General features: G+C 45.0%; 1 protein-coding gene across 1 annotated transcript in view; it reads right to left on the bottom strand.

Moving 5' to 3' along the window:
* Positions 1-24,873, bottom strand: part of LOC128710140 (serine-rich adhesin for platelets) — a 44,373-nt gene that overhangs the window by 6,395 nt on the left and 13,105 nt on the right. The window contains exons 3-6 of the mRNA XM_053805181.1: positions 15,080-15,198; positions 14,775-14,995; positions 10,688-11,112; positions 244-909 (exon numbers count right to left, since the gene is read on the bottom strand). Of these exons, the coding sequence (XP_053661156.1) occupies positions 244-909; positions 10,688-11,112; positions 14,775-14,995; positions 15,080-15,198 (1,431 nt within the window). The remainder of the gene's footprint in view (positions 1-243; positions 910-10,687; positions 11,113-14,774; positions 14,996-15,079; positions 15,199-24,873) is intronic.

The raw sequence follows: 24,873 nt of genomic DNA, 5'->3' as shown, positions 1-24,873 counted from the left end.
AGACAAACATTGCATAACTTAGGGGAATTTGTGTCATTCTCGAAATTCTGCTTTTGATGATATAATAACCCCCTAAATTATCAAATTGAATTGATTGAATTTCTTACAAACTTTTGAACAAATTTTCTTATAAGCATGTTTTGTACTTGAAATCCTCCAAAACCTCTTTTGCAACAATCTGCCGGAAAGGAAAGTATAACAGCAACAGTAACCACACAGATACATCTTGTTGTGCATTCCTACCTTCAAATCCTTGCTGCGCTTATTGATGATCTTCTCCTCGATCAGTGCCCGCACACCAACGCTCGCCGTCTGCAGCGGTGGGCCAGTGTTTTCCTTCTTATCACATTTCTTCGCCTCCGAATCCTTCTTGAAGTAGCCCCCATGTAATCGCATGTGTCCGTTGAGGGCGGGAATATTTTTGAACTTCCGATGGCACAGGTTACACTCGACCGGCTTCTGTTCGAGCTTGGTAGTGGCGGGTGGTTGGGCAGGTTGGTGTCCATTCTGCGCCCCCTGTCCAGCGCCGGTGGTCGGTGTAGTGGTCGTCGTAGTGGAGGTTGTCGTCGAAACCGCATTGACCGCACTGATGGCGGACGTACCGGCCGCAGACGATGACACGGTGATGGTCGCCGTCCCGGAGAGTAACCCATTAGGATCGGCACTGGCACTGCCAGCATTTGTCGCCTTGCTGATGATGTTGGTGGTGGTGGTGGTGATGGTACCGTTCGGGTGTGTGCCGATGATGGTGGGGTTGGCGCTGGTGGACTGCGCGGTCGTCGGTGTGACTGCCATTGAAGGCACTGGCACTGCACTGACCACCGTCGCCGTTGTCGACGCCGCCGCTGACGTTAGCGTCGTCGCCGTCGCTGCGGTCGTTGCGGACAGCTTGTTCTGGCTGAGCTGCAGCTGGAAAAGTAAGGCGTTCAACGTTCGGGTAAGTCGGTCATCTTGTGCTTTTTTTGTGTGTGTGCGTACGCAAGAGCATTAAAACTAGACGCCGTTTCTCAAGGGTGGAACAAAGCGATACAAGGTGACAGCAGAGTGTCGCGCAAAAGTGGTTGGGAATCTGCTTTTGACTTTTGGTCGTTCCGGTTCCACGTCCGGAGATCACGGTGGGATGTAGCAAACGAGGCTAAGCGTTGGTCGGTTTTTCGTTGTTGTTGTATTCGCTTGCTGGATTATTTCACCCCAAGGACAGAATGGCGAAGCAAACGAAGCACAATGTTAATTTACGGCAGTGTGAGTGTGTTTTTTTTTGGGTTGGATTGCGTCCTATTCTCTCATCTGCCATCTGCAGCCAGACTGTCCGAGAAATGAACAGCAGTCCCCATCCCCCTCCGGATAAAACCCCACAGGGAGGGTAAAACTATTATTATCTTTTAAAATGAAAATGTGCCCTTTTGTCGACGGTCTTTCGCAATGGCATTCGCCGGGCAGTCCACGTTGGTATCCGGTGCTGCCGGAACTGCTAATGGGCGGTTTCGTCGACGTCCCTTTTTCGGTTGGTAGATTACGCGGTTCCCTTGGCTGTACGGTTACCAGTTGTCTTAATCTTTCGGCCCGGCATGGCTGTACGAAATTTATGGATTCACCAAGGGTCAAACTTTTGCGAGATTCGAGCCAGCGCTCTGATGGGACATTTCTTGCATTTCCGCCTCAGGAGGTGGAAGCGCTTATCGGTGGACGGCGGTCCGAGAAAGTGGACAGAGTGGTAGAGTGGTCCCGAACAAAACTAAAACCAAGCGGGAAAGCTTTTATCCACTGTGGAAGAGTGCATTTGTAAGTTTTGAGGGCGAATTTTCTATGTTTTTTTTTTGCAGAAGAAGAGCGATAAAGTTATGCAGAAATTATGCAATTTGTAAGAGTCACATGCTTATATAATGTTAGAAGAATATGCATGTGACTGTAATGTTGGGCTATACTTTTAGCTGTTTTGTTTTCTCACACAAGTAAAACATTAGCTATTTTAGGAAGTTGACCGCTGCAGGTCATTTACAAATTGCACAGTAACTTGTGATATCATAAAGTCAGGTTAAACTTCAACACACACTAGACGTACCTCGAAAAAGACTAATATGTCTTCACTAACCGTAATGGTTTCAAACATCTCGTTAAGAAATGTTTTATCCACCGCTAAACTTTTGTCCCCGTACCGGTCTGCCGTACGTATCGGTTTCATTTTTCACCGAACCCCTGAAATGTATGCAACACCGCAGAACATTGTGTCCGCTGGACACACATACGCGCGCACCTCAAAAAAGGCCGACAGCAACAGTACCGCTTGTTTGCCTGCCCAGGCCCGAGGAAACTTGGTAACCACTTTCGACAAGTTGTTTGTTCTCGAGTTGTTGTAATCCCTAACCCGAAAGCTCGTTAGCTGCCCTTTTTGGCGAGACCGGGGGTTTGGATACGTATCGTCCCAGATCCCGTACTGTCATACCCGATCCATTTGTCCCCTCCCCATCCCCCCCGATTGTATCCACATTGCCTACATTTGCGATGCGGTGCGAGACGATAAACCCATTTCGTCAAACACATTCACCTCGGGACACCCCAAACGGACAGGCACTTTAGGCAAAAGAAGTTCCAGGACAGGCACTCTCAACCAACTCACCACGCCTCGTAGTGGAGCTGGGCTCGGGCACGTTTTTCATTGGCATTTCTCCCGGGGCGTCCGGGAGACCACCGTTGTCACCCTTTGTGACAAGAGGCTGGTGACGCACACACTAAAGCAACAGCGGACGGAGTCACCCGTTGCATCGGGAGTTGCGAACCGTCATGCCATCCCTGCATGCCGTCGTCTTCTAAGTCCGTAATTCAATTGAAACTTATCTATTCAATCAAATTTCGTTATTCAATCCGCCACCCCCCGGGGAGCGGGGGGCGTGATGTCGTGTGCCTATTTGGTCGAGTTCCAAAACAGTCACCGGAAATGTGTGTGCTTGGTGTTGTTGGGTGGATACACGGATGCCACGGACCCACCGACAAGGATCAAACTTCGAAACCCATTAAATGAGATTTTCGGTTTTGTACCACGGCCATGCCGTGGCAAATGAGCTTACGGTTTAGCAAGCGTGTTAGCAGCGATATCTCGTGTGCGTTTGGGGCAGAAAAATTACCGTGATGATGTATTCGTTTACCGGGCCTCGTGAGGAAATGGCGTGGAAGAATAGTTTTACACACAAATTGCATACATTTTGGCGTTTTATTCCAGCCAGTTACAGTCCTTTGCCTGAATGTTATGCATTTTGAATTACACGTGTGATCGTAATGCATTACAAAACTTCCTAAATGAATATTAACCATGCTAAGAATAAGATTACGCGTAACAGAGTTACTCGGAAGATAAAGTTCTTTTTTACCATGAAAAGAAATGTATATCGGCTCGCTGCAAAAGGTCGCAAGCATCGGATGTTCCCACCTACGCGAAGCTAAAGACAGACGTTGAATGCAAAGGACAATCTCCCATTCGTACGGTTCGTGACCGAAGGGTGGCCCCGGGTTCGGTTTCGGTTATCTTTCATCACTTATCCTTGATGAAAAGTGACATATTCATTTTGGGAGAACGCAAAGCAAAGGGATGAGAATTGTGTGACGGACAAAGCCATATACAACCGTGTAGGGTGGGCGGGTGTAGAATCAAGGTTGCTTTGTAGCCATTTTCCTGCTCACATCGTTTCAGTCCCATAACGAAGTACACACACACACAAACAAACACACATACAGCATAGGTGGTTTCGTTACCCGTAGACAAAGTTTGTGGTTGTCTGTTGGACCCCTAACGAGTGGCCTCGCCTAGATCCGTCTCTCAATCACGCTCTGTCAACGCGAAACCGGGAAGAAATTAAGCCATCCCATCCGGGAGATTCATCGACTTTCCACGCACGAAGATGCCCTGAACTCGTCCGTTTGCCTTTCGTCCTTTCCCTGGTTAACCGGGGACAGCATTTATTTACCTTGCGGCGGATAAGGTTTCGCATGTACCCCGGCTGTCAACGACACGTGGTAAAAGGCTTTGGGTGATGATTTGCATCGGAAATGTGTTCCACTTCACGAAACGGAAAGTTTTGATGTGCGTGTTCAATTATGATTTCACATCTCAATCCTTTACTGCCACCAACTCCATTACGGTCGGGAGATCTAAAATCAAAGCACCCCTAGGGCGATTTGCGCCGATACTGCCCGGTGCTATTTCACAGGCAAATGACCCATCAATAATGGGGGCGGGAGTGGCCGAAAACCAGCACCAATGATGATATCTCGGCAAAACGGATACCATGTATACGGGGTGGGCTATAAATTGCCCGTGAACGCGTTGGGGCAGTGCTGCTGGATGCCGGAAAGCAGCCAAACCCGTTCCGTATCTCATTTTTTGTTTGCGCGCACAACCCCAAATCACACATGACAGCAAACACTCACATTTCGGACGGTGAATGGTTCTGACAGGGTCGGCTATGCTATTGGAGTTCGTTCGGGGCCGGTTTTTTTTTGCTCGTGTTTTCTAAAAGGCTGAAGTATGTTCATTAAAATCATCTCCCCGGCAAGGAACCGTAAGCTTAGGATCAGATCGTAAATATAGGCCGGAACGATCGGTTGAAAGCAGTCGTATATTAGTGTTTGGAACCCGTTGCCTCCCGCTGCTCCACGGTACTTGGCCGTGTTTCGGTAAGCCAGCGGTAAAACATTGAACATTTATGCCACCCTTACCTTTCGGTTTCGATGGTTCGAACTCGGCGAAGGATTTGATTTGGTGGCGCGTAAAAGCATGATGCGAACGAACGAACGGATGTGGCCGGATACGGTACCGAACAGCCCCAAACACGGTGAATGATTGTGCCCATCCATTCAACCGTATCCATTCACATTCTTCATAAGCACCGCGCGGAAACGTACGTCACTCGACGGGAATCGGATGGACGAATCGCATTACGCACCGTGGCCATTACCGGATTCTGGACGGTGGAAACACTTTTTATAACACTTTCGACCGGCTGAAGAGGATGCCTTTGTGGAGGTTGTTTATCTGCAGTGTGAGCCGCTAGTGTGCATATGTGGCAAACGCTGTGTTCGTTCCATTTACGACATCCTCCGGCCTGCGTGGTATAAAGGAGTTATCGCGAGCTTCGTTTTTTTTTTTGGCCGCGTCGAAGGTTGTAAAACGGAATGGATCAATTTTGGGAGATTTTACATGAATCGCAAATGGTTGGCTGGTTGGTTGGCTGGTGCCATAAAGCTTACTTTAGAAAGTGAAATCCTGCGTGAAGTGGTTTACAATTTAAGTATATGGCACAGCGCGGAAAGGCACTTGCTGACGTACGGAGCTAATGGATGGGAATAAGATGGACCATCGGACCGTTTACCAATGTTGTAGTCGCGGAAAAGGAAACTTTATCCTTTAGCTTTAACCTTTAAAAGGATACTTTTTCATAGAATTTTAATTTTTAAATATTATTCTCTTATTGTATGAGCGAATTTACTTGCACGAGGGAATTAGTTACTTTTGATTTGAGAATTGCCTAACTTTAGGCGCTTTGTGATGCACTATAATCCTTTAACACTGGAATGGAAAGCGTTGCTCTATCAGCGAGAGTAATGATTAGAATCTGCGTCGTAACAGTTTTAAAGATGTTTGTTTGAATATTGCGTTTAGGACTGGAATAGTTGAGTTGTAAACAATGTACACAGTTTACATGATGAAGTTTCTTGTAGGGTCATCAGGCGATGATGAATTTCATCACAGTGCTATGAGTGACTAAAAGTCAAGATGACAACAAATTATGTCTTGTGATAATACCAGTTTTCAGCATCTGTTTTTAATACGAGAAAATTTAGGCTGTTGTGATTATTGAAGAGACGATAATAATTAAGATAATAAAATAGAATAATTTAAAGTATATTCCAATTTATATCATTTAGAAAATGTTCAGTAAATTGTGAAGAAATTAATCAAACCCTTCATCAACTTTTATCTGTCTGAACACCGATTTTAACAGCCATATTTAAACCTTTCTTAAGTATTTGCATTTGTTTTGAATCCGTACCGTTTTGCTTTTATTCGCCTGGGTACGAAAATACTTTTAAAGGGTGCCCGTTTTACACGGATGCTTTGCCTTATCTTGGGAAAGCTGAAAGAAATGTGCCTGGTACGGAATGCCTTCTCCACCTCCTTTGGGGATTGCAATTTTCGAAGAAGCATAGCACAAGACAACGGCAAAAAAGGGGTTTGCTCCGAAGTTGTGCGAAAATTAATGGACCGTCCCATATCTAAGGGCAATAATTCATAAGCCAAGAGAGGATTGCTGACACGGTCTGATTTGGGTTTCGCATGCCGGAAGTGTCGGAATGGCCGGAAAGGCCAATTCCCGACCCAGTGTGCAGGGGAACCCCGGGCATGCGGAAGGTAAATTGGATGATTGCCGCAATGAGAGGGGGGAAGAAAGGTACCGAAAGTGTGTCCATGAAGCGCGAGCAGAAATACAAACCGATGTGCTTAATTTTCATTTCCCGTTCACCCGTGTTGTGTGCGCGGTGCTCAAGATCGGTTCGGCTGATGCTCATTACCCGTGAAACATTAGCGTGCTTCGGTTGAGAGATTCGACTTTAAAGGTGTTCGCGACGAGGCGTTCGAGTTCACCTGGCGCTTAAAGGTGTTTGGCATGGGAGAGCCTTTTGTTGCGAAAGTTAAATTGCCCTGAAAGCGAATGGCTTATCGATAAAGCGGTGTGACTCTTCGGACAATAAGACGACCACCAAATGGAAGTCTTTCATCAACGGAAAAATGGGTGATAACATAAAGCACAGCATGCTTGAAACGAAGCTGTATCTGTCCCAAGAACTGACATTAAAAGTGACATTTTATTTAAACGCCTTTCCACGAACGATACACCCGGCACGACTTAACCGTTTCAATATTGGATAAGGATAACACTTGTTCCGCTGTTTCCGTAAAAAAGAATTGTTTTTGGCTCTCGAAATACTCGCCAACGTCAACGATGGGACGGAATTGAAAAATCCCCCCCATCGAAAGGGATCGAAAGCTATGGCAAGCGATCTTAAGATGTGGAAAATGAAAAAATAACACATCGAAACCTTCCGCCTCGGCCTAACACACACCCACCGGGAGGGTGAACGAAACAAAAAAAACTCGTTAGCGTTTATTTCGTGACACTTCGTGCGATGAAATAAAAAGCAAGCACTTGCCATATCGATTATCATAATGCGTACCAACGCTTGAGATTTTTTTTTCTGTTATTTTATTTTCCTTTGCTCATTGAAAGGGCTTGAAAAGCTTCTTGAAAGGGAATTTCATTTCGAACGCCTTGTTTGGAGGGTGGTTTGGGTGGATGTCACCGTCCTATCTGCCGGTGGATACCGGTGCTCCATGAAGAGCGCCTTCATTACACACGTTCATTCCAACGCGCAAGGTGTGCTGTCGGTCCCGTGTACAGCGTTTAAAAAACAATCCCCACAGCTGGAACACACTGAAACAACTGCGGTACGAAAAACGGAAGCACTTTTAATATTGGTACCAAGCAGAGGAAAAAGGCACATTGTACTAACCGCACGCAGCCAGAAAAAAAGCCAACGGGTGGTTGGGAATTCAAAATTATAAAGTACTATCAAGCACTAGAGTTTACCTTTCCCACCCTGCCCTATATGTCGGTTTGTCCTTTCTCGTGGGAAAATAAACCGCTTTCTCGTTGGGGGATATCATTCCTGGTATTTGTTGCTTTTTTTCGTGTGTCCTTTTTGGAGTGGAGGCTAGTAGAACACCGCTCTCTCTATTGGCAATATTCCAAGCTCGATCTAGTTTAATGACGGTGGCACCGCTGATAATGACAATAATAATAATAATAATAATAATAACACCTTGAGACCTTTGCTTACACTTACGCTCAAACAAACGGTGCAACAAAAAAAAAAACATCGTAACAAAGGTCGCACCGGGGTAATGATGGAAACCCCGTCGCCAAATGGTCGAAGGACTTCATTTAATTTCGGGGTGCTATTTTTGTTCTCTCTCTCTCTCTCTCTCTCTCTCTCTCTCTATTACTTTTTAACAGCAAAATCAAACAGTGCGAGACAGGCAACACAAAAGATATAGCAATTTTTGAAAATTGAGCCCCAAACAGGTATCATTCCGTGGTACCGAACAAGCAACAAAAAAAGGGCAACTTTTGTGTTGCGTGAGTGGAGCAAAGATGGTTTGCAATTTAGCGAAATGGAAACCTACGCACACGCAGCAATTTCGTTGTCAAAGTGCTGTGCAATGCGTATTGCTGTAGTTGGTTTTGTTGCGGGTATCCTTAGCTAGGGAAATATCTTGGTTCCAAGAATTTTAAACCATGTCCAGAGTGTACACACACCCCCGGATACAGGTAGTGAATGAAGTTGTTAATAAAGATCGGCATGATTGCAGATTGCTAAAGGGACGTTGGCTGGACACGAGTATACCTTCCCTACCAGGAATGGCTTCCCTTCCAGGAATGGAGTATTTTGTTGATTGTGTACATTGGATGCACATTTCAGAACACATCGCCATCGTTTCGAGCAGTGTTTGAAACTGTAAAATCACATCTTTACACCGGAACAGTACGGTAGAACGTGGACCAGTGCGTTGTAGCACAAATCACTTCGGGCGTTGTTATTGCTGCCTGAAACGACAGTAATTAATGTCACTCGAATTGGGTACATCATCGGTAATGCACCCAACTGTGGTAGCTCGAAGCTTCTTGTGGTTTGGGTAGGTTTACAGTCGGATCATTACGCTTCACACAGGCAGACAACGCTAGTGAAAGCGTTTCGTACAGCTGCAAGCTATGTTATTCTTCGATAATCCAAGCTTGTGATATGGTTGAAGGTTTGCAGAACTGGTTTTGGTTTTATGTTTCAATTCCACCGGATGTTGGTTGAATGATCGTGGAAATTCGCACAAAACCCGCAGCCCTTTTGTTTGATAGCTTTTAGAGCACGAGTTGGAGAATAGGATAAAACAAAACTATGCACAAAGAAGATACTTTTGCATTACGATTGCATACATTTAGGCGTGATGTAGAGATTTACACATGAGTAGCTTGCGATTGAGCAAATAGAATGCGAACGTGCACTACTTTGTTGAGGGAGTATTTTAATACTGCTGTCAGTATTAGCATGACAATTGAAGGCAAATAAAAAAAATGCGATGTACACATTTAGCCTGAAGATATGCAATTCACAACACAATAATCAGGTTATAAAAAGTGAATCACACTGAACTTCAAAGTGAGGGTCTTTCAACAAAATCATTTATAAAGATACTGAATACAATTAAGGTCCATTGTTCCATTGTTTGTATTAAAGCAGATTTTCTTAAGCTTTCAGCGAACATCAGGTACAAAATCAATAATCAGCGCGACTGGAACCATTGTCAACCCAGTTTCAACAAGTGCCAAGTGCATTACGCGTTTGAACACAGCTCGCCAGGCTGAAGAAATGCCATCAACAGCTATCTTTTGCCATCTTTTTGCTCACATAAACACACGCAGTGCCGGTGAAAGCTATCGATGCGATAATGCGCGCTTGGAAGGGCTTCACAAGATCCCGTTGAATGCGTGCCAGCGCTTCGAAAATGGGCTCACCGTTGCCATTTTGATTTAGCATACCATCCCCCGCGAAGCATTGCCAATCGAAGCGAACGCCGGCGCAAGTCACTGTACGGGGGAACAAAAGGAAAAAAAAAAAACCGGAGAACAAATACAGTTTCCATCCAACGGTGCGGGATCTTTGCATGAGGTTGAGGAAACAATCGTACGGGATGATGTTGGTGGAGTTTGAGAAAAATTATGAATAAAACATCGTTCACTATCCCCATTGTCATCGAGAGCATAAGCGATTCGAATGGTAACGAAAGCGCGGCTTGGAATAAGGGAATGGTCCCAATGGGAAGCTGTTGTCCGGACTGGGAACGCTGAAAACTACACGGGTGTGTATCGTTTGCATTGCAATGCATACATACACAGACGTTCACACATACACAAACACACTACACTTCTACAAACGGGCGCATCATTCCTCCCTGCTGGGTGAAATTCGATGGCACGAATGTGGCGAGAGCCTTTCCTCTACCCGAGTGCCGTTGTTGTTGCTTTTTTATGTGAGTTTTGTGTGTGTGTGTGGGGGGAAAATCGAATAGAACGAAGCGGAAACTTGAATCCATATCAAAATGCAAAACAGCACCGGGACATTGTTCCGGTGCCTGGGCGGAAAACAGTCTACACGGCCCCGGTGAGCGCCACCAAAATGCGCTTTCCGATGGAGGCGCCTGGTGCGCGCACGTGGATGAATATGAGGATATGATAATGGCATCCATTTCGCGCGCGCTGCGAGTCAGCGAAAAATGGTCGCAAACGAAAGAACCATTTGGAACGACCAAAGAAGCAGTGAAGGAACGCTCGTGAAACAAGCGGACATTTGGGACACTTTTCCTTTTGTTCGTGCCGGGCGCTGGAACAGGAAGAATTAAATTACCTTGCTCCGGCGTTAGATAGGAGGTGAGCGGACGGGGTTGGGACGGCCGGACGGGATGGAAAGTGTCGTTAAAATGCTTGATGCTACCACCGAGCGCCTAACGGCCATTAAACGACTCTCAGCACACACATTTCTTTTCGCTGCTTTCGTGTTTAGTGGCTGATTAGGGGTAGCTTACCTGCATATTCCACGTCCGTGGACGTACCGGCACCTTCTGGCTGGTGGTGACCAACTGGCCAGTGCTGCTACCGTTCGCACTGCCGCTGGAGGCAGCGGCCGCAGCAGCAGCGGCCGCATTCGCCTGCTTCGTCTGCTGCATGATCTGGGAAATAAGATCGAGCTGTTGGCGCGTGAGCCCTTCATTTCCCGTGCCCGGCGCCGGGGAGCTCGGCGAAGGTGATTTGCAGCTGGAGCTGGAGTCACTGACGTTTCCGCTACTACTACTACTGCTGCTACTGCTGCTACTGGAACTACTGCTCGAGCTGCTGCTCGAAAGGCTGAAATTGCTGTTGCTGCCGGAGCTGGAGCTGCCGGTCGTTCCGTTGCCGGTGGTTGTGGTGGTGAATTGGACTAGTGTTGCCCCATGTGGAGAGCTCGCATCGCCTGGGTAAGAAAGGAACCATTCCGATACCATTAGCGGATGTGTTAAATTGCCCGGACAAGAGCTTTAATGGGTGTTTAATGTTACTAATATTTGCGTTTTTAGAGTTTATCGTACAATACTGAACACAAGACAACAGATAGTGATATTTATAAGAAATACTAATAATTAATATGGCTCAAAAGTAGGAATTCTTTAGAAATTGGCATTGATGTTATAATTGGGCTGGCTCTGTGCGGATTCCTTTGAATTCGCCTGGAGGTATGCAATGTAATCCATAAATTGGTGACGAATCGAGTTTGATGCTATAATTGCATACATTGAGGAGTTTTGTTTTTTATTTCAATAAAGATGGTCTACCGCATTGTCTACCGCTAACTAAAGCATAAAATTTGTACAATATACATTGGGTGGGAGACATTTCCTTCCCCAAACCGCAACAAGACACCTTATCCCGGGTGTTCACGGTCGAATTTCTGGGTATGATAGCTACAAAACGAATATCTCCCAATTTTCCGTATGACTAAATGTCATCTATTTACAACGACGTCGTTCTGGTTGATAAAATTGTGTACTATAATATTGTAAAGGAACGTGTCTTCCATCAAACAACTTCTGTCAGGCGAGATTTTTGGTTGCTTAACTTTAGCAAATCTTTACACTCGACGACACCTACTGTGATGCAAAACTGGATGCCGTCTAAACCCCGCAAATCATCAGATTTATCCGCCTTATCTCACTGAGCACATTTTTTCCCGTCCATCGGATGCGAATGCAAACTGGCAGCCATGCTTGAGTTGTTCTTAACGAAACGCAGTCCGCCAAAAGCCAATGAAAGCTCGAAAGCATTGCGAGATAAGGCACACGGATAAAGAACGCCGCAGCGCTTCAGCGGAAGCGGATACGAAAGGAACGGTACGGAGCATTTTTTGTTCGATCCACACGTCACTCTCAAACACACACACGGTAACAGGTTCACAGGTTCGTTGCGACACACATCAGCAAATTTGGAAATTTTTGCAATCGTCTCCATCCACCTTCGCGAATTGCGCTCGTCAATGGCAAAAGGGACGCACAGCTCGGAAGTTATCTCAAAACGCTGCCTCAACGGCAGAAAGACGGTGGCTGGAAATGTTCGAACGCTTTCTTGCGCTCGCTGGCCCACATGAACCAGGGAATATGTTGCTTCGAAAATGCTGATGGCTGGTTGCCAACTTCTGCATTCGGCACCCTTATTCCCACTCAGCCACTCTCTTGTTGCTGCTGCAGCAAACCGAAAATCCCATTCAATTTCAATAAACTGTCAGCACCAATCAAATTTTCGATCCCCTTTCCAGTGGTTCTGTACGGGCGGGTGGGTTTTTTTTGTCGATGTTGTTGCACGTTTATTCACGAACACTCAACCCCCCCCGCGCAGCACGTGTGCGCCGGGGAGCCAGTTTCGGTGTACCTGTGGTGCTCGAAAGCTGTTCGTAAGCAATTCGATCCTTTTTTCCCATCATCAGCATCATCACCACCGACAACAGGCTGCCGGAGTGGCTACGTCAGCAGGGCCACGGCGAGGACTTTTCACCGGGGAGTAGGAAAAACGGAAAAAGGGGAGGAAACCTTCAAACAGCAATCCCTTTTTACTCTGCATCCTGCTCTGTAGGGAACGAACAGGAATTCACTGCGATCCTCGTGCTACCTTGTGCTACTCCTTTCCCAACTACAAATCGACAACGAACGACAAACAAAAAATCATCAATAACACAAAACCGAACGTTGTGTTGTTGTGCTGTTTTTTTTTTTTGTTGTATTCCGCTCTCATTTTTGCTATCTGTGAAAATAAACGTGCAGCAATGTTGGGCACAAAATTGTGCAAACAATCGCACATTTGCACGTACTTTGAATGAATTCCGACGTCCTATTCCCCATCGGTAGTTTTGTGGTTCCATTCCAACGGCTAAAGCAGGATGGGTTGTGACGCGGATCGGGGCGGGAACTTTTATGGCAGACAAAATCAGCCCTGCCAAACACCCGCAGATGCTTCGACGACAGAACCACACCGGCAGCTGAAACCGGGTGGCTGTCACAAATTGTGACACTCTCTCCGTTTTAAGTTTTTCTGCGCGAGCGAACGTACAGGTTGGGTTGGGTCAGAACCAGAATGGCTGATCTGATTAGTTGGCATTAAAAACGTTTCGTATTGAAATTAGTTTTCGAACAACGGTGCACTTTGGGGGGGCCGGGAAAGGTGTTCACTGCGCTCGAGCCGTACTGCGGACCGGGTGAGCTCTGTTTGCTCATTTGAGTGGTTGCGTGTGGAGCAGGACAATTTGCGAGGAAATGTACACAAAATTAAATTGCGAGCTGGTACGCACTAAAAGCTTCTTAGAATCCATAACGTTGTACGATTCTTAGGAATCAAGCTCCATTAGGATGTAGCGTCAGGTTGAGCCTTTTAGTATGATAGGGAATATTTTTGTTTCCTCGGGGTTATCTCTTTTACGTAGCAGGAAATGATGAATAACGATAGGAAATCAGAACAAATGCAATAAATCAATTTCGCGGTGAGAAAGATGCAGTTCGAACTGAACAGAATGTTGTGGGGTTTTTTAATATTGCACTTCATCCTAGCATAGCGTGTTTGTAATGGATCCTGGGCTGGGATATTATACTCATGGGAAGCAGTCGGAAATACAATCTCAATCATGCTAATTTATTTACAACTGTTCCATTATCTTTCTCCCTGGGAACGACCCATCCCCAAGTAGAATGTTGGTTGTCGATAAAGGCGAGTAGTCTTGATTTTTTACCAATGTAGTGGAAAACATATTTAATAATATTATACATATCGGGCCACTCTAGCGGTCGGTAAACTACAGCTCGCGAGTCGCTTGTGGCTCTTTGGCACATTCGTTGTGGCTTTTCTTGGAAAATGATACATCTCACGTTAAGCAAAATGTAACCACAAATTGTTTGAACGTTTGAACCGTATTGTTGATTCATGAATTCAATCGAATAAACTTCAGTCTTTGTGAAAATTCTCCTTGAGAACAATGAAAATATAGGGCACACGACAGACCGGACCGGCAAGACAAAACCCATCCGGACTAATACCCCAGTACGCAAGATTGACTATTCTGCTACGGATTAATAGAGGTTAAAAAAGCACAATCTCTCGAAGATGTTGTGACGGTGAAGAAGAAGAAGGATAGTCATTTTGGTTCTTATAATACAATCAATATTTCTATTTTAATTCGGGCTAGTCCGATAAGCAAGCTTGTAACAAATTTTATTTATGCAGGATTTCATAGGAAAAAAAATTATGGCTAATTGAATGACATTTATATAGGACTGGTATTTTAGTGTTTTCTAACTTGTTATTCTTTTTAATTTTTAAGAAAATGATTATACTCTCCTTAAAGTATGCAATGATTTTTTGAAATAGCAATTACACCCTTATGTGCTAGTTAAGTACCAAAAAATATAAACTTTCACACATTTACACACTATTTTAGCTCTCTTTTAAACTAGGAATTTTAAGAAACTTATCTTGGCCACAAACAAACATGTGCATAAGTCATTCCCCTTTTTCCGCTTCTACTAACTATAATTTACAAACAAATTGCATACTTTGAGGCGTCGTGCGCTTCTTCTGCAAATATGTCATTCTACTCACCACTCGCAGTCGCTGGTGATAAGCTAAGCCCACCGGGTGGCCCTGCATTACTTCCACCCGGACCGGGACTCGCCGTACCGGATGAGTTCGCTAGCCCGAGTGCGCTGTGATGGTTTTCGGTGTGACGTCTTAACGATCGTGCATCACAGTACGATTTGCCACAGCCGTCCGCCTTACATTCGTACGGCTTTTTGTTTCGATGCGTTAGCATATGTCCATTGCTGTAATTGAGAAAAAAGGAAAAACCAAAATAATGACAAATAAATTGGGCATTAAGTGTAGGGGTGCGTCTTGCAGATACTTACAGGTGATCCTGCCGCTTGAACGCCTTCGAACACATGCCGCACACATACTTGCGCTCGTCACTGTGCGTTAGCTTGTGTTTGGCGAGCGCGGATGCATTTCCGAACACTTTGCTGCAGACCTGTGAAGGGAACAAAATGGAGGGGGCGTTTAAAATGGAATTACTTTCCGTGAAAGGTGGTCAACTAGCAATCTCATTATTTGACACAATTAATTTCAATTTTTTTAATAGATTTATGTTGACAAAGGTAAGCACACAACACAAAAGATAAACCCTCCGTTTTGGAAGGGTAAATTTGTGACATGTTAGGAAGGAAATTAAGTGGGCGAGGAAAAAAATAACCTTTCCGTGCAACGTTGCATTGTTGTTGGGCGAGAACATTTTCCTTCACCTTCGCCCAAACCGTGGGCACATCTTAGCGCTCAAGTGAAGGTGAAGTCCACTTTTAATGTGTTTTTCACCTTTCGTACACCCACCGACGGGCGGGCTGACGTTTGTTTTTTCCCAAAAACCTTTTGTGTGCGCTACCCAATTCGAATACCCACCGAATATTTCATTGTCATTTCAAACACAAAACCTCTACCCCGAACAGGACGGGTGTTTCTATTCAGTGCAGGAGCCCAGCCAGTGGTTCAACAAAGCGGTGCTGCTGTTGCTACATGTGCTTTATTATCATCAATCCTGAAGGGTATGCTTACACCCACGACCCCGGGTGAAACAATTGTTCCGAGGGTCTTTAATGCCATCGACTAGGCAGCACCGGCTGTTGGCTACCTGGGCGGTGTTACGCACTTCCCCCAAAAAAGGGTCATTGTTGTGAAAGCATATGTATCCTTTTTTTTTCGAGGGGCCGAATGCTACTTGTTCCCGTGTTCTTTGCATAACGGGAAAAAGGTTGGAGGTGAAAGGATGGAACCGAAGGTATGTGTTTTTTCATCGTCATCATCATCATGAAGCGTACGATGACGTTCTTACAACAGCAAACAGAAAAAGAAAAACCTTGGGAAATAGTCTTTTAAGTGGTCGTACCTTTCTTTGCAACAGAACAACAGGGTAGGGTGACATAGAGCAAAAAAAAAGCCCAATTCTAAGCAAAAGCTATTGTACTGGTTAGTTTTCTTTCTCATGCTTGTGAGGTGTCGTTTTTCGCTAGCCTTAAAAGACGGGCATTACATCGGCGAGTGTTGGGTGGTGTTTTGAAGAGCTTTTTTTGTGTTTCTCCGTCTCTTTTTTCTGCTGCTCACCGAGCACGCAACTTGTTTATTTTATCGAACACAGCCCGTCGTCCACTTAACCTCACTTCATTTGAGCAGGGTGGAATAAAGAAAGTGTGCGTGTAAAAAGGAAAACCGAACGAACTCCTGGGCAATTTGGGGAGGCTTAGAGATGGTAGCTCAGTAGGAGCTCATAGGTAAAACATCGTCTCCATCGTGTGCGTGCCGCTCAAGTGTACGAAGGATAAAATCCGTTGCACCCGGCATCCAATCTGGAATGTTTTGTGTCTCAGAGTTCGAGCAGCTTAAGGTCCATCGTAGAGGCAGAAGGAAGAAGGAAAGAAACAAAAAAGGTTAAAACCAAACACGATTTTCACAGGATATTGTGTCGTAGGAATTTCACTCGATTTTCTCCCGCTTTTCACCCAAAAAGCCCAAAATGCCCAAGTGTATCGATCGGTGCGGAATGGCTCAGATAAGCACCGAAGGATGCTCCTTTGGGCCGGTTATTTATTAACCTAGTCTTATTAAAAGCGGGTACACTGTGCGACCGGTACCAGTTTCCGGGTTTATCCTTGCGGGATTCCCTTTTTTTTTCCAGTGTACGGAAATTTGTTTTAGCCTTGTGTTGGATTCTTTCGAACGGACCATTTCGACCGATAGGTGAAGGTAAAGCCCACGTCCAGACGGGTTCGTTTGAGTAAGGTCCTGAGCATCGTTTGCCGCTTGGTTTTCGCTTAAATTGTCCCACATTCCTCTCTCACGGTGCATATCCTTTACGGAAACGCTTAAGGTTGATTCCTTTTTTTTTCTCCCCCGATACACCTTAAGTAGATCGAAGATCAGATTTAACCATACCACTTGTAGCCTACCAGCGATACATACCCGGGCGATGGTCAAGCGATGGAAGGATTAGGTAAGGAAATTTATTGCAAACAGACGTAGAATAATTCACAAGCACGCCCGGCCTCCGCCAGTGAGACGATTATAGCTCGGTACACACCTTCCCTCCTACACCCATGCCAACCCATTTCATGCATGGATAGTGATTTAAAAGCTTTCCCCCAAAACTAACATTAAACATAGGTTAACATATTTCTTAGATTTGTTCATAAACCGACAACATCTCAACCCATAAACTGCCCAAAAACCCATAAACCCACAGCCCCGGCAAATGAATTTTCCCAGCGGCCAACTATCGAGCTGGTTGCGAACGGAAGTGGGAGGGGGCGGGAATCGGTGTCGATTTACAGCTGGTGACGTTTATCACTCGTTGGCCAGCTATTTTGTGTCCCATGGCGTTAAAAATAAACCCACCAGCACTATCAGCATTACGAACCCCTTTTTACGGTTGATAGCAAAATGGCTTTTAATTTTCTCCGAGGACCGATTAAGCTCGATTGTGCCTGCGCCATCCTCCTGTGCACCACCAAAAACCACTTCAACCTCCCTTAGCCCTCGCCCCACTGCCGGTGAAACGGTCAGCGTGTCTGCAAACTATCAAAACCATGAATCGCTCGGACAGTTTGGTCAGTGAGTCGTAAAATGGTACCGATTACCCGTTTCTGTTCAGCAACCGGGCAACGGGTAGGACTATTGAAGGGCGCAAACGGGAAAGTGTGCAGGAGGACTAAAGAGGGCATTCATTTTCCATCGGTCCCTCCCAGTCACTCTCTCCCAGTTTCCGGTGACATTCCGTCGGTCCTTTTAAATGCGTGGGTATGCGTGTTGTGCTTCGGCTTCAAAGGCCCCATCGGTACCGGTGGGACATACTGTCGATATTAGAAGCGATTAAACTTTCATCCTGTGTGGAGGTCTCGTTAAAGTGAGCAGCTTGTGCACAGGTCAGTCACTGGTAGGGGCAGAGCCCTGTCAGAGCGTTGATGGTTGAGTTAAGAGATTTTTAATTAAGCCCTGAAGCCGGGTGGCAATCGAGTGGAAAATGTTAACTCATAAATGTTTGACATCGGTCACACAATTCGTTTATGTACTGGAGGGAGGGGCAGTTAATGTGGCCCACGGATGGGGTTTTGCTTCAGATGGACGATCGTAATTGGTGAAGGGCTTGCTGAAGGGCTTGGAACTAGAAATGAAGCGTATCAAGCAGGCATGTACAATAGTTGTATTATTTAGATGATTGGCTACGAATATGATGGTGAATGATTTGAAAATTGATTCCTAGTAATTACCCCGTTGAGGGCTTTTCTCTGAATTGAAAGGGATATTGAAATGAATAAGATATTGACGATGTATGTAATGTACGGCTTTGAAGTTTCGATACTTAATTGGAGGGCATTTATTCGAGAAACAATGTTGTTGAACATTATTCAACGGTCAATTCGATTGCGATAGCTGGCTTCGAGCAGTTGGCTTTAGAGGGCGCTGCATTGAGCGGAGTTCCGCGGACCACCTGAGCATAAAGGATCAATTACCGGCTGAAAGCGGACTTGATCGGGGACTCGGTAAACGAAAAAAAACGAAAAATGCTGAAAAAAGTCTCGCAAAAGTCCTATTGTGTGTTTTTATTATGTACCTGTAGCTGGTGTTTTAATGTAATATAAAAATTCTTTACCGCCAGAAGGATTAAACTTTAATCCTTCTTTTTTTAAACAATAAAAGCAATTTGGTTGAGTTGTCCCGTAGCTTTGATATTTAATATAAAACACAATAAACGAATTGCACGACTTTAGGCGCTTCATGATATGGTCATGTCGATTTTGTGAGTAAACGCCCAAAGTTATGCAATTATTTTGATAAATAAATTTAAGAGACATATTTACGAGTTTAATTACTTCAATCGTTACAGGATCAATAATTAAAGTAATTAAGCTCGTTAATATGTCTCTAAATATTGAAAATTGTCAAAAGAATTGCATAGCTTTGTATTGTATAGTAAATATCATAAATATATTTTATTGTATTGTATATTAAATATCAAAGCCACGGGACAACTCCACCAAACTACTTTTATTGTTTTTACCCCGCAGAAGAATATCTGAAGGAAGGAAAAATCAATTATCTACAATCGGCCCAGTTTATTGCTGATACCTCAATTGGCTCAATTAAACACCCCGCAAGAATGCACCTCCGCCGTAATATTAACGAAGCATTCCTGGGAAAAAAAAATGTTATTTCTATTTTCGGTGCAGAGTTTTGCTTTATTTGATGTGTACGCCAGATTATGCATCGATTTTCCATCCGGACCTACACCCGTCAATTGAATTAGCTGTGGTTGACTTTTAGGTGAAAAATTAGAATGATCATCCGCGGTAGTATAGCGCCGCGGACAGACGGCAGCAAACAAATTGAACCATTAATTGAACATGAAAGCAATTACCGGGGCACGCGAACTCTCAGCACAACAGCTTCGCATGCACGTAGCATTGCTCGCCGTTCCCGGTGGATTCCGCTTGTCCCGGTGCTGCCACGGACGTCAGCAATGTTTCGGCGGAAAATTTCAACAACCCGCCTACTGCCTTTCCCCTGCCGCGTTTCGTAACACACACCCGAAGACAGGAAGCGGTGAGAAATTAATTAATAATTCTCCAAATAACAAATCTTCTCCTACCGCTTGGAGTGCTGCTTTCGGCGCGAGAACGTCTTCCGGGAAAGCTGTATCCCACCCAACCATCACCGTCATTACCACCACCACCACTAGCATCGACCTTCTGCGTGGCTTACCGTGTGGAATTTCCTTTGTAACGTCTTGAGGAAAAGACATCAAGGTGCTCACACGACTTAAACCGTCCCGCAAGGCAAATACTTGCAACAGCAGGCCGCTGTAAAGCTGTTTTTCGTGCTGAAACCACGCGACGGCATCATTACTGTGTGCCTAGATTCGCACCAATTTCGCTCATTCAGCCAGACGGAACGCTGATCGCGTCGGGTTTCGCTATCGCCTCATCACGGTACGCTCAAACAGGCGCTGAACCGGCTGTTACAGTTCGGTTTTTCGAAGACGGTACACATAATACATCGTTAATTAATTCCGCATTCCCTTTGCAGGAGCAGCCATTTCAAAAGCACTTCCGCTTCCGTTTGCACAGCTGACACGGTGTGCCTGTTGTATCGCTTGGTGGGCTAGCGGAATGTAATCCTGGTGCGTAGATGAAATAGCGAAACTCCATTCGAGACTCAGACGGCTGTTTTGGTGAGTGTGTCGCTTTGTGTGTTTTCGCTTGGTTTCCTCCTTACATTGTTTCGTTGGGATGTTTAAAGATGCAGCCGATTGAAACATTATTTGGTGGTGCATCAAAAGAAAAGAGTTGGAATTATTACTATTATTAGTACTATTAATGAAAGTACTGCTACGCATTACTACTGAATGTAATCAAATAAAAGTAACACAGGTTACTTTGCTTTGTTGCGATTGCTACAACTGCTTTTTGTTCGTGCTCGAGTTTTCGGTTTCATCAAGTGAGAGTCACACGGGAACGCAATGTTGGCGCCTAGATGGATGCAATCCGCAGTACGTTACCCGTGCTTGTTTGGTAGCTTCTGTCGCTACGATTCAAACTGTACTGACATATGCTTCTGAGACAGGGACTTTGTCCAAAATGGCAGGAAGTTAAGGAAGAATTTTTAAATTTGAAGGATTTTTAGTCCCATATATGTGAATTGACGTAACATTTCTATGAGTTGTATGTTGAGCTCATTATCGTTAAGATAATAAAGCTTGCTAAGTTCCGGTGGGCTCATTAATCATGCCATTAACAGGCAATCGGACGACGCATCCCGTAAAGTCTTTTTAGTTTATCAACACGTACAGAGGAGGTGAAGTCGATTCCTTCAGAGATGAAAAGATGAGATTGGTGCATCTCATCAACACTGACAACAGAGTTTAACCATAAGGACTCCCAGCAAGTAAAAGGACGTCCAAGCTTAAAACTATGCATACCTTGGCAAACTGCATAGAATGAGTAGTGATATGCCTGGGTTTTGATTTGAAGCTGTTCTTGAGGAGCAATACGGTTGATGTGGTGGCAGCTCGACATGACTATTTGATAGAGCATCTTTCGAAGAATGTATTGTGTGTTCAAAATTCCCAAACGAGTCACTAGCAAGCTTAATAATTAATGTCTCCTTATTTCCATACACTTTTTAATACTTGGACATGACTGACGACACTTTTACGATGGCAATATATCGCTCGTTTTTCTTGTTGTGTCTCACACCATGAAGAACAAACGATACCCTCCCGTGTGCTAGAAGCGCATTTCCTTGATTCCTCGAAACACCCATTGTAATTACACAGCGAATCCTTCAACCCCCCGAGCGTAACACGCACACCGAGTGCGAGGAAAAATCTGGAGCACGCAAGTCACCTGGGAGAAACCGAACGGCCGAAATAAACTCCCAAACAAACTGCCCACTGCCCCATACCGGCGTGACAATTACGAACGTTTCGTGATTGCGTGAAAATATGATAAATTTAGTTGTCACGCAATGCCGAACCGTTTAATGAGATTGTCGCTTGTTCCCTTCCTTTCTGTGTCCGTCTCAGTGCCGTTTGTTATGGTTGGTGTCGCGCGTGGAAAGCGCGCGCATACAGCTGTCATCGAGCGGGCGTGTAATGTGCTTAACCGAACCGAACTCTGGATCCCCCGGTGACCATTTAGTAGCCTCGTGCAATTTATCAGCAAACCTCGCGTAAAGGGAACTGTTACAAAAGGGGTGGTACGGGACGGACCGGGTAGCTATCGGGTGGCTTGGAATGGGCGTTTTATGTAGTTTTTTTTTTCTGGCTTCCTTTCTAACCCAACCCGATGGGGCTGAATTATTGATGAGGCTTGATGGTTATGGTTAAGGCGTGTGCTTTACGCGCCCGTCCGTGCGCGTACGTGTCCGCCGGCAATGATTGTACCGCGTGTAAGATATGGGCGTAAAGCTGGCGTACGCTTGGCCAAACGGTAACGGAGAGTTTGGCACTTGGGGGTATGTTTTTATTTTATTTCAATTTTCCACCGATGTTTGCAACACGGCTGCTGTACTTTTGGGTACGTGCATGTTGGGTTGTGTTGCTGGAATGGGGGGGGGGGGGGGGGGGCATGTTTGACAGAGGACTGATTGAAAAGGTTTCGATTTGTCTTGCACGACACGAGTGTTGCTGGCTTCGGTCGGCTCGCATCCATTAGCTGAAAGAACTCGACGCCTTTTCGGCAGTTACATGCCATGATGATGATTGAAAGGTTTAGCCAAAAAAAAAAAAAAGAATTCCTGTGGATGGAAAGTTTTCGTTTACCTTTTCTTCCGATGACTGTGTGTGAGAGATGGGTTGCGAGTTGGAAAACAGTGCTTTGTTGAGAATATTAGAGCGAGGTTTACAATATTGATTGGCAAATAAAGAGTACACATGGCAGAAGGGAAGTTTCATTTTGCAAAGCAAATAATTGCATGATTAAATGCTCTCGCGGGTAATGAACGGAGCACAAAACGCGGGATTTGATTGCTGCTAATTTTATAAACTATATTTAATGAACACAGCTCTGTGCAATTCATCATCATCATCATCCGATAAAAAGGATCGAAAACTCTCCGCCCCTTTTTCTCTTATGGTTTATTGTGTGAGTGTTAGAAGAATTGCATTAACATTACTACGATTAGTTGGAATTCGTAATTAGTCGCCGCTCGGCGATTGCTAATTACTTTGTTCTTTCGCTTGGGATAACTCCACTCAAGGGCAGGCGAAATAAAGGCAAAAGCTCCGGAAATGATTGTTAACCTCACGGGCAAATGGAGCAGTCCTTGAATCCCGCTGGATGAATTGAACCGATGCCGAGCTCGAAGGAAATGGGGAACAATTTTTATTTGCATTTAGTTTTGTAAATTAGCTCCCAGATCAAGGGGATGGCTTTTGCCCGATACTCAGGATGCCAACAACATTTGCCGCAATGTTTATTTTGCCATTTTCTTCTATCGTATCGGTCCGTTTTGAAGGCGAGGGAGAAGTTTCTTTTCCTCTATATTTGTTTGTTGCTGTGCATCTTCCGAGGGGGGGTTCGGTTTTCCATCCCTTTTTGGTTGTTGTTGTTGCAATTTAGCGTCGCTTGGGGACGTCAAAAGCACACCGGCATGATGGTGGCACCGGGTTGGAAGGCGTTCAGTTTCTCATTTTATTTTTATTAGTTCATTAACTGTCTTTCGTGGTCTCGGTGGCGATGGACCAGGGTTTGTGCGAGGGCGGTGCGAAGTGAAATCTATCCCTTTGCACCGACCGAGTCCGAGCATTATTTGATGCTCTATCAACCGTAATTACTATCCCATCCTTACTCCCTTCCACTCCACTCCACGCTTGCTAAGGTTTCCTCTTGCCGCCTGTTCTCACTGCGATCGGTGCGTCAGTGAGAACCCATTTCCACAATAGGACAACGACCACATCAACCAATCTTCCCAAGCCACATTTCCCGAAGGGGCGTACGGCAGAAGGGATAATCGTTAGTTCTGGAATTAGTACCGCCGGAAGAGAATGATGCCGGTGGTGGGGTGGCGTCTGAGCAGCTCTTACCGTAGACAATAAAAATCCAAGTTCAGAGACGATCTCATCCTTGACGAGGATGAAATGAACGAATTCTCTGAATGAAAGTATGAACGAGAGCGAGGAAAGGACGCACAAGGGAAAGGAAAGCAGGATAAAACCGCACTTACAAATGACACACTTCCGGTTTGCCGGTGAAAGGTGGGAGGAAGTTTTAATTTATGTCGAAGCAATTTCCACCGTCCCAGCCGGTTCCCAATCCAGGGGCTCCCGTGTGCTCTTGGTGCCGCGGAAGGTTTAGCGCACTTAGGGTGGGATAAGAAGGTGAATGCTTTTTTTTCTTCTTTATTTTCTCCTGTACATGTCTTCGTTAGCTTTGGCGCCCTTCTGTTCAGCACATATGAGCACAAAGCTATTCATTACGGGGATGCGTGCTAGTGCCCGTTAGACGGCGGTAGCGTAAATGTTCTTTTAAGTGAAGGTTTTGTAAAGCAGCTTAACGCCCTTACCGTTTGTAGAGATTGTTTAGGTGGCCATTGATTAAAGCAGAAGGCAGTAAGAGAAAGAAAGAGGGCGTTGGATGAGGAACTCAAGATTAAACGGATTTATTTGCAGAGTGTAGGTTTAGCTCATTCTAACTGTTGTTAAATCCGGTCGAATATGATGCTATGAGTGTCGATTATCGTGTTGGAAAAGTACGTGATTTTCATCGAGTTGTTTGCGATAGAAAATGAGTGGATTTTTTTAAAGTTCGCCTAATTTTTCTTTAAGGCGTAAATAGCTGTCTATGCGCATTCTCCACTTAAATGTTACTGATTCGAACGATTAGATGTCGGAATGAGCGGTATTAGAATTATGCGCCTAATAGTATGCACTGAGCATGACAAAATCGACATAACAGATAAAATGATGGACAAGGAGTTAAATGAGCTTCATACCTTTTAAAAAGCAATTCGAACATTAGCCGACCTCTCAAGATTCTTGCTTTTGTCATGCCAATTGCATACTTTTAGCCAAATTTGTATCAAAAAGTGAACGTTAAATGGTTGCTAAGAAGAATTTGTTCCACTTTGCCCATCGTAATACGGTCGTATTGTACACAAGAAA

The sequence above is a fragment of the Anopheles marshallii genome, chromosome 2 (assembly GCF_943734725.1).
Source record: "Anopheles marshallii chromosome 2, idAnoMarsDA_429_01, whole genome shotgun sequence".
Classification (NCBI taxonomy): Eukaryota; Metazoa; Arthropoda; class Insecta; order Diptera; family Culicidae; genus Anopheles; species Anopheles marshallii.
This window is presented reverse-complemented; position numbering and strand designations above follow the sequence as displayed.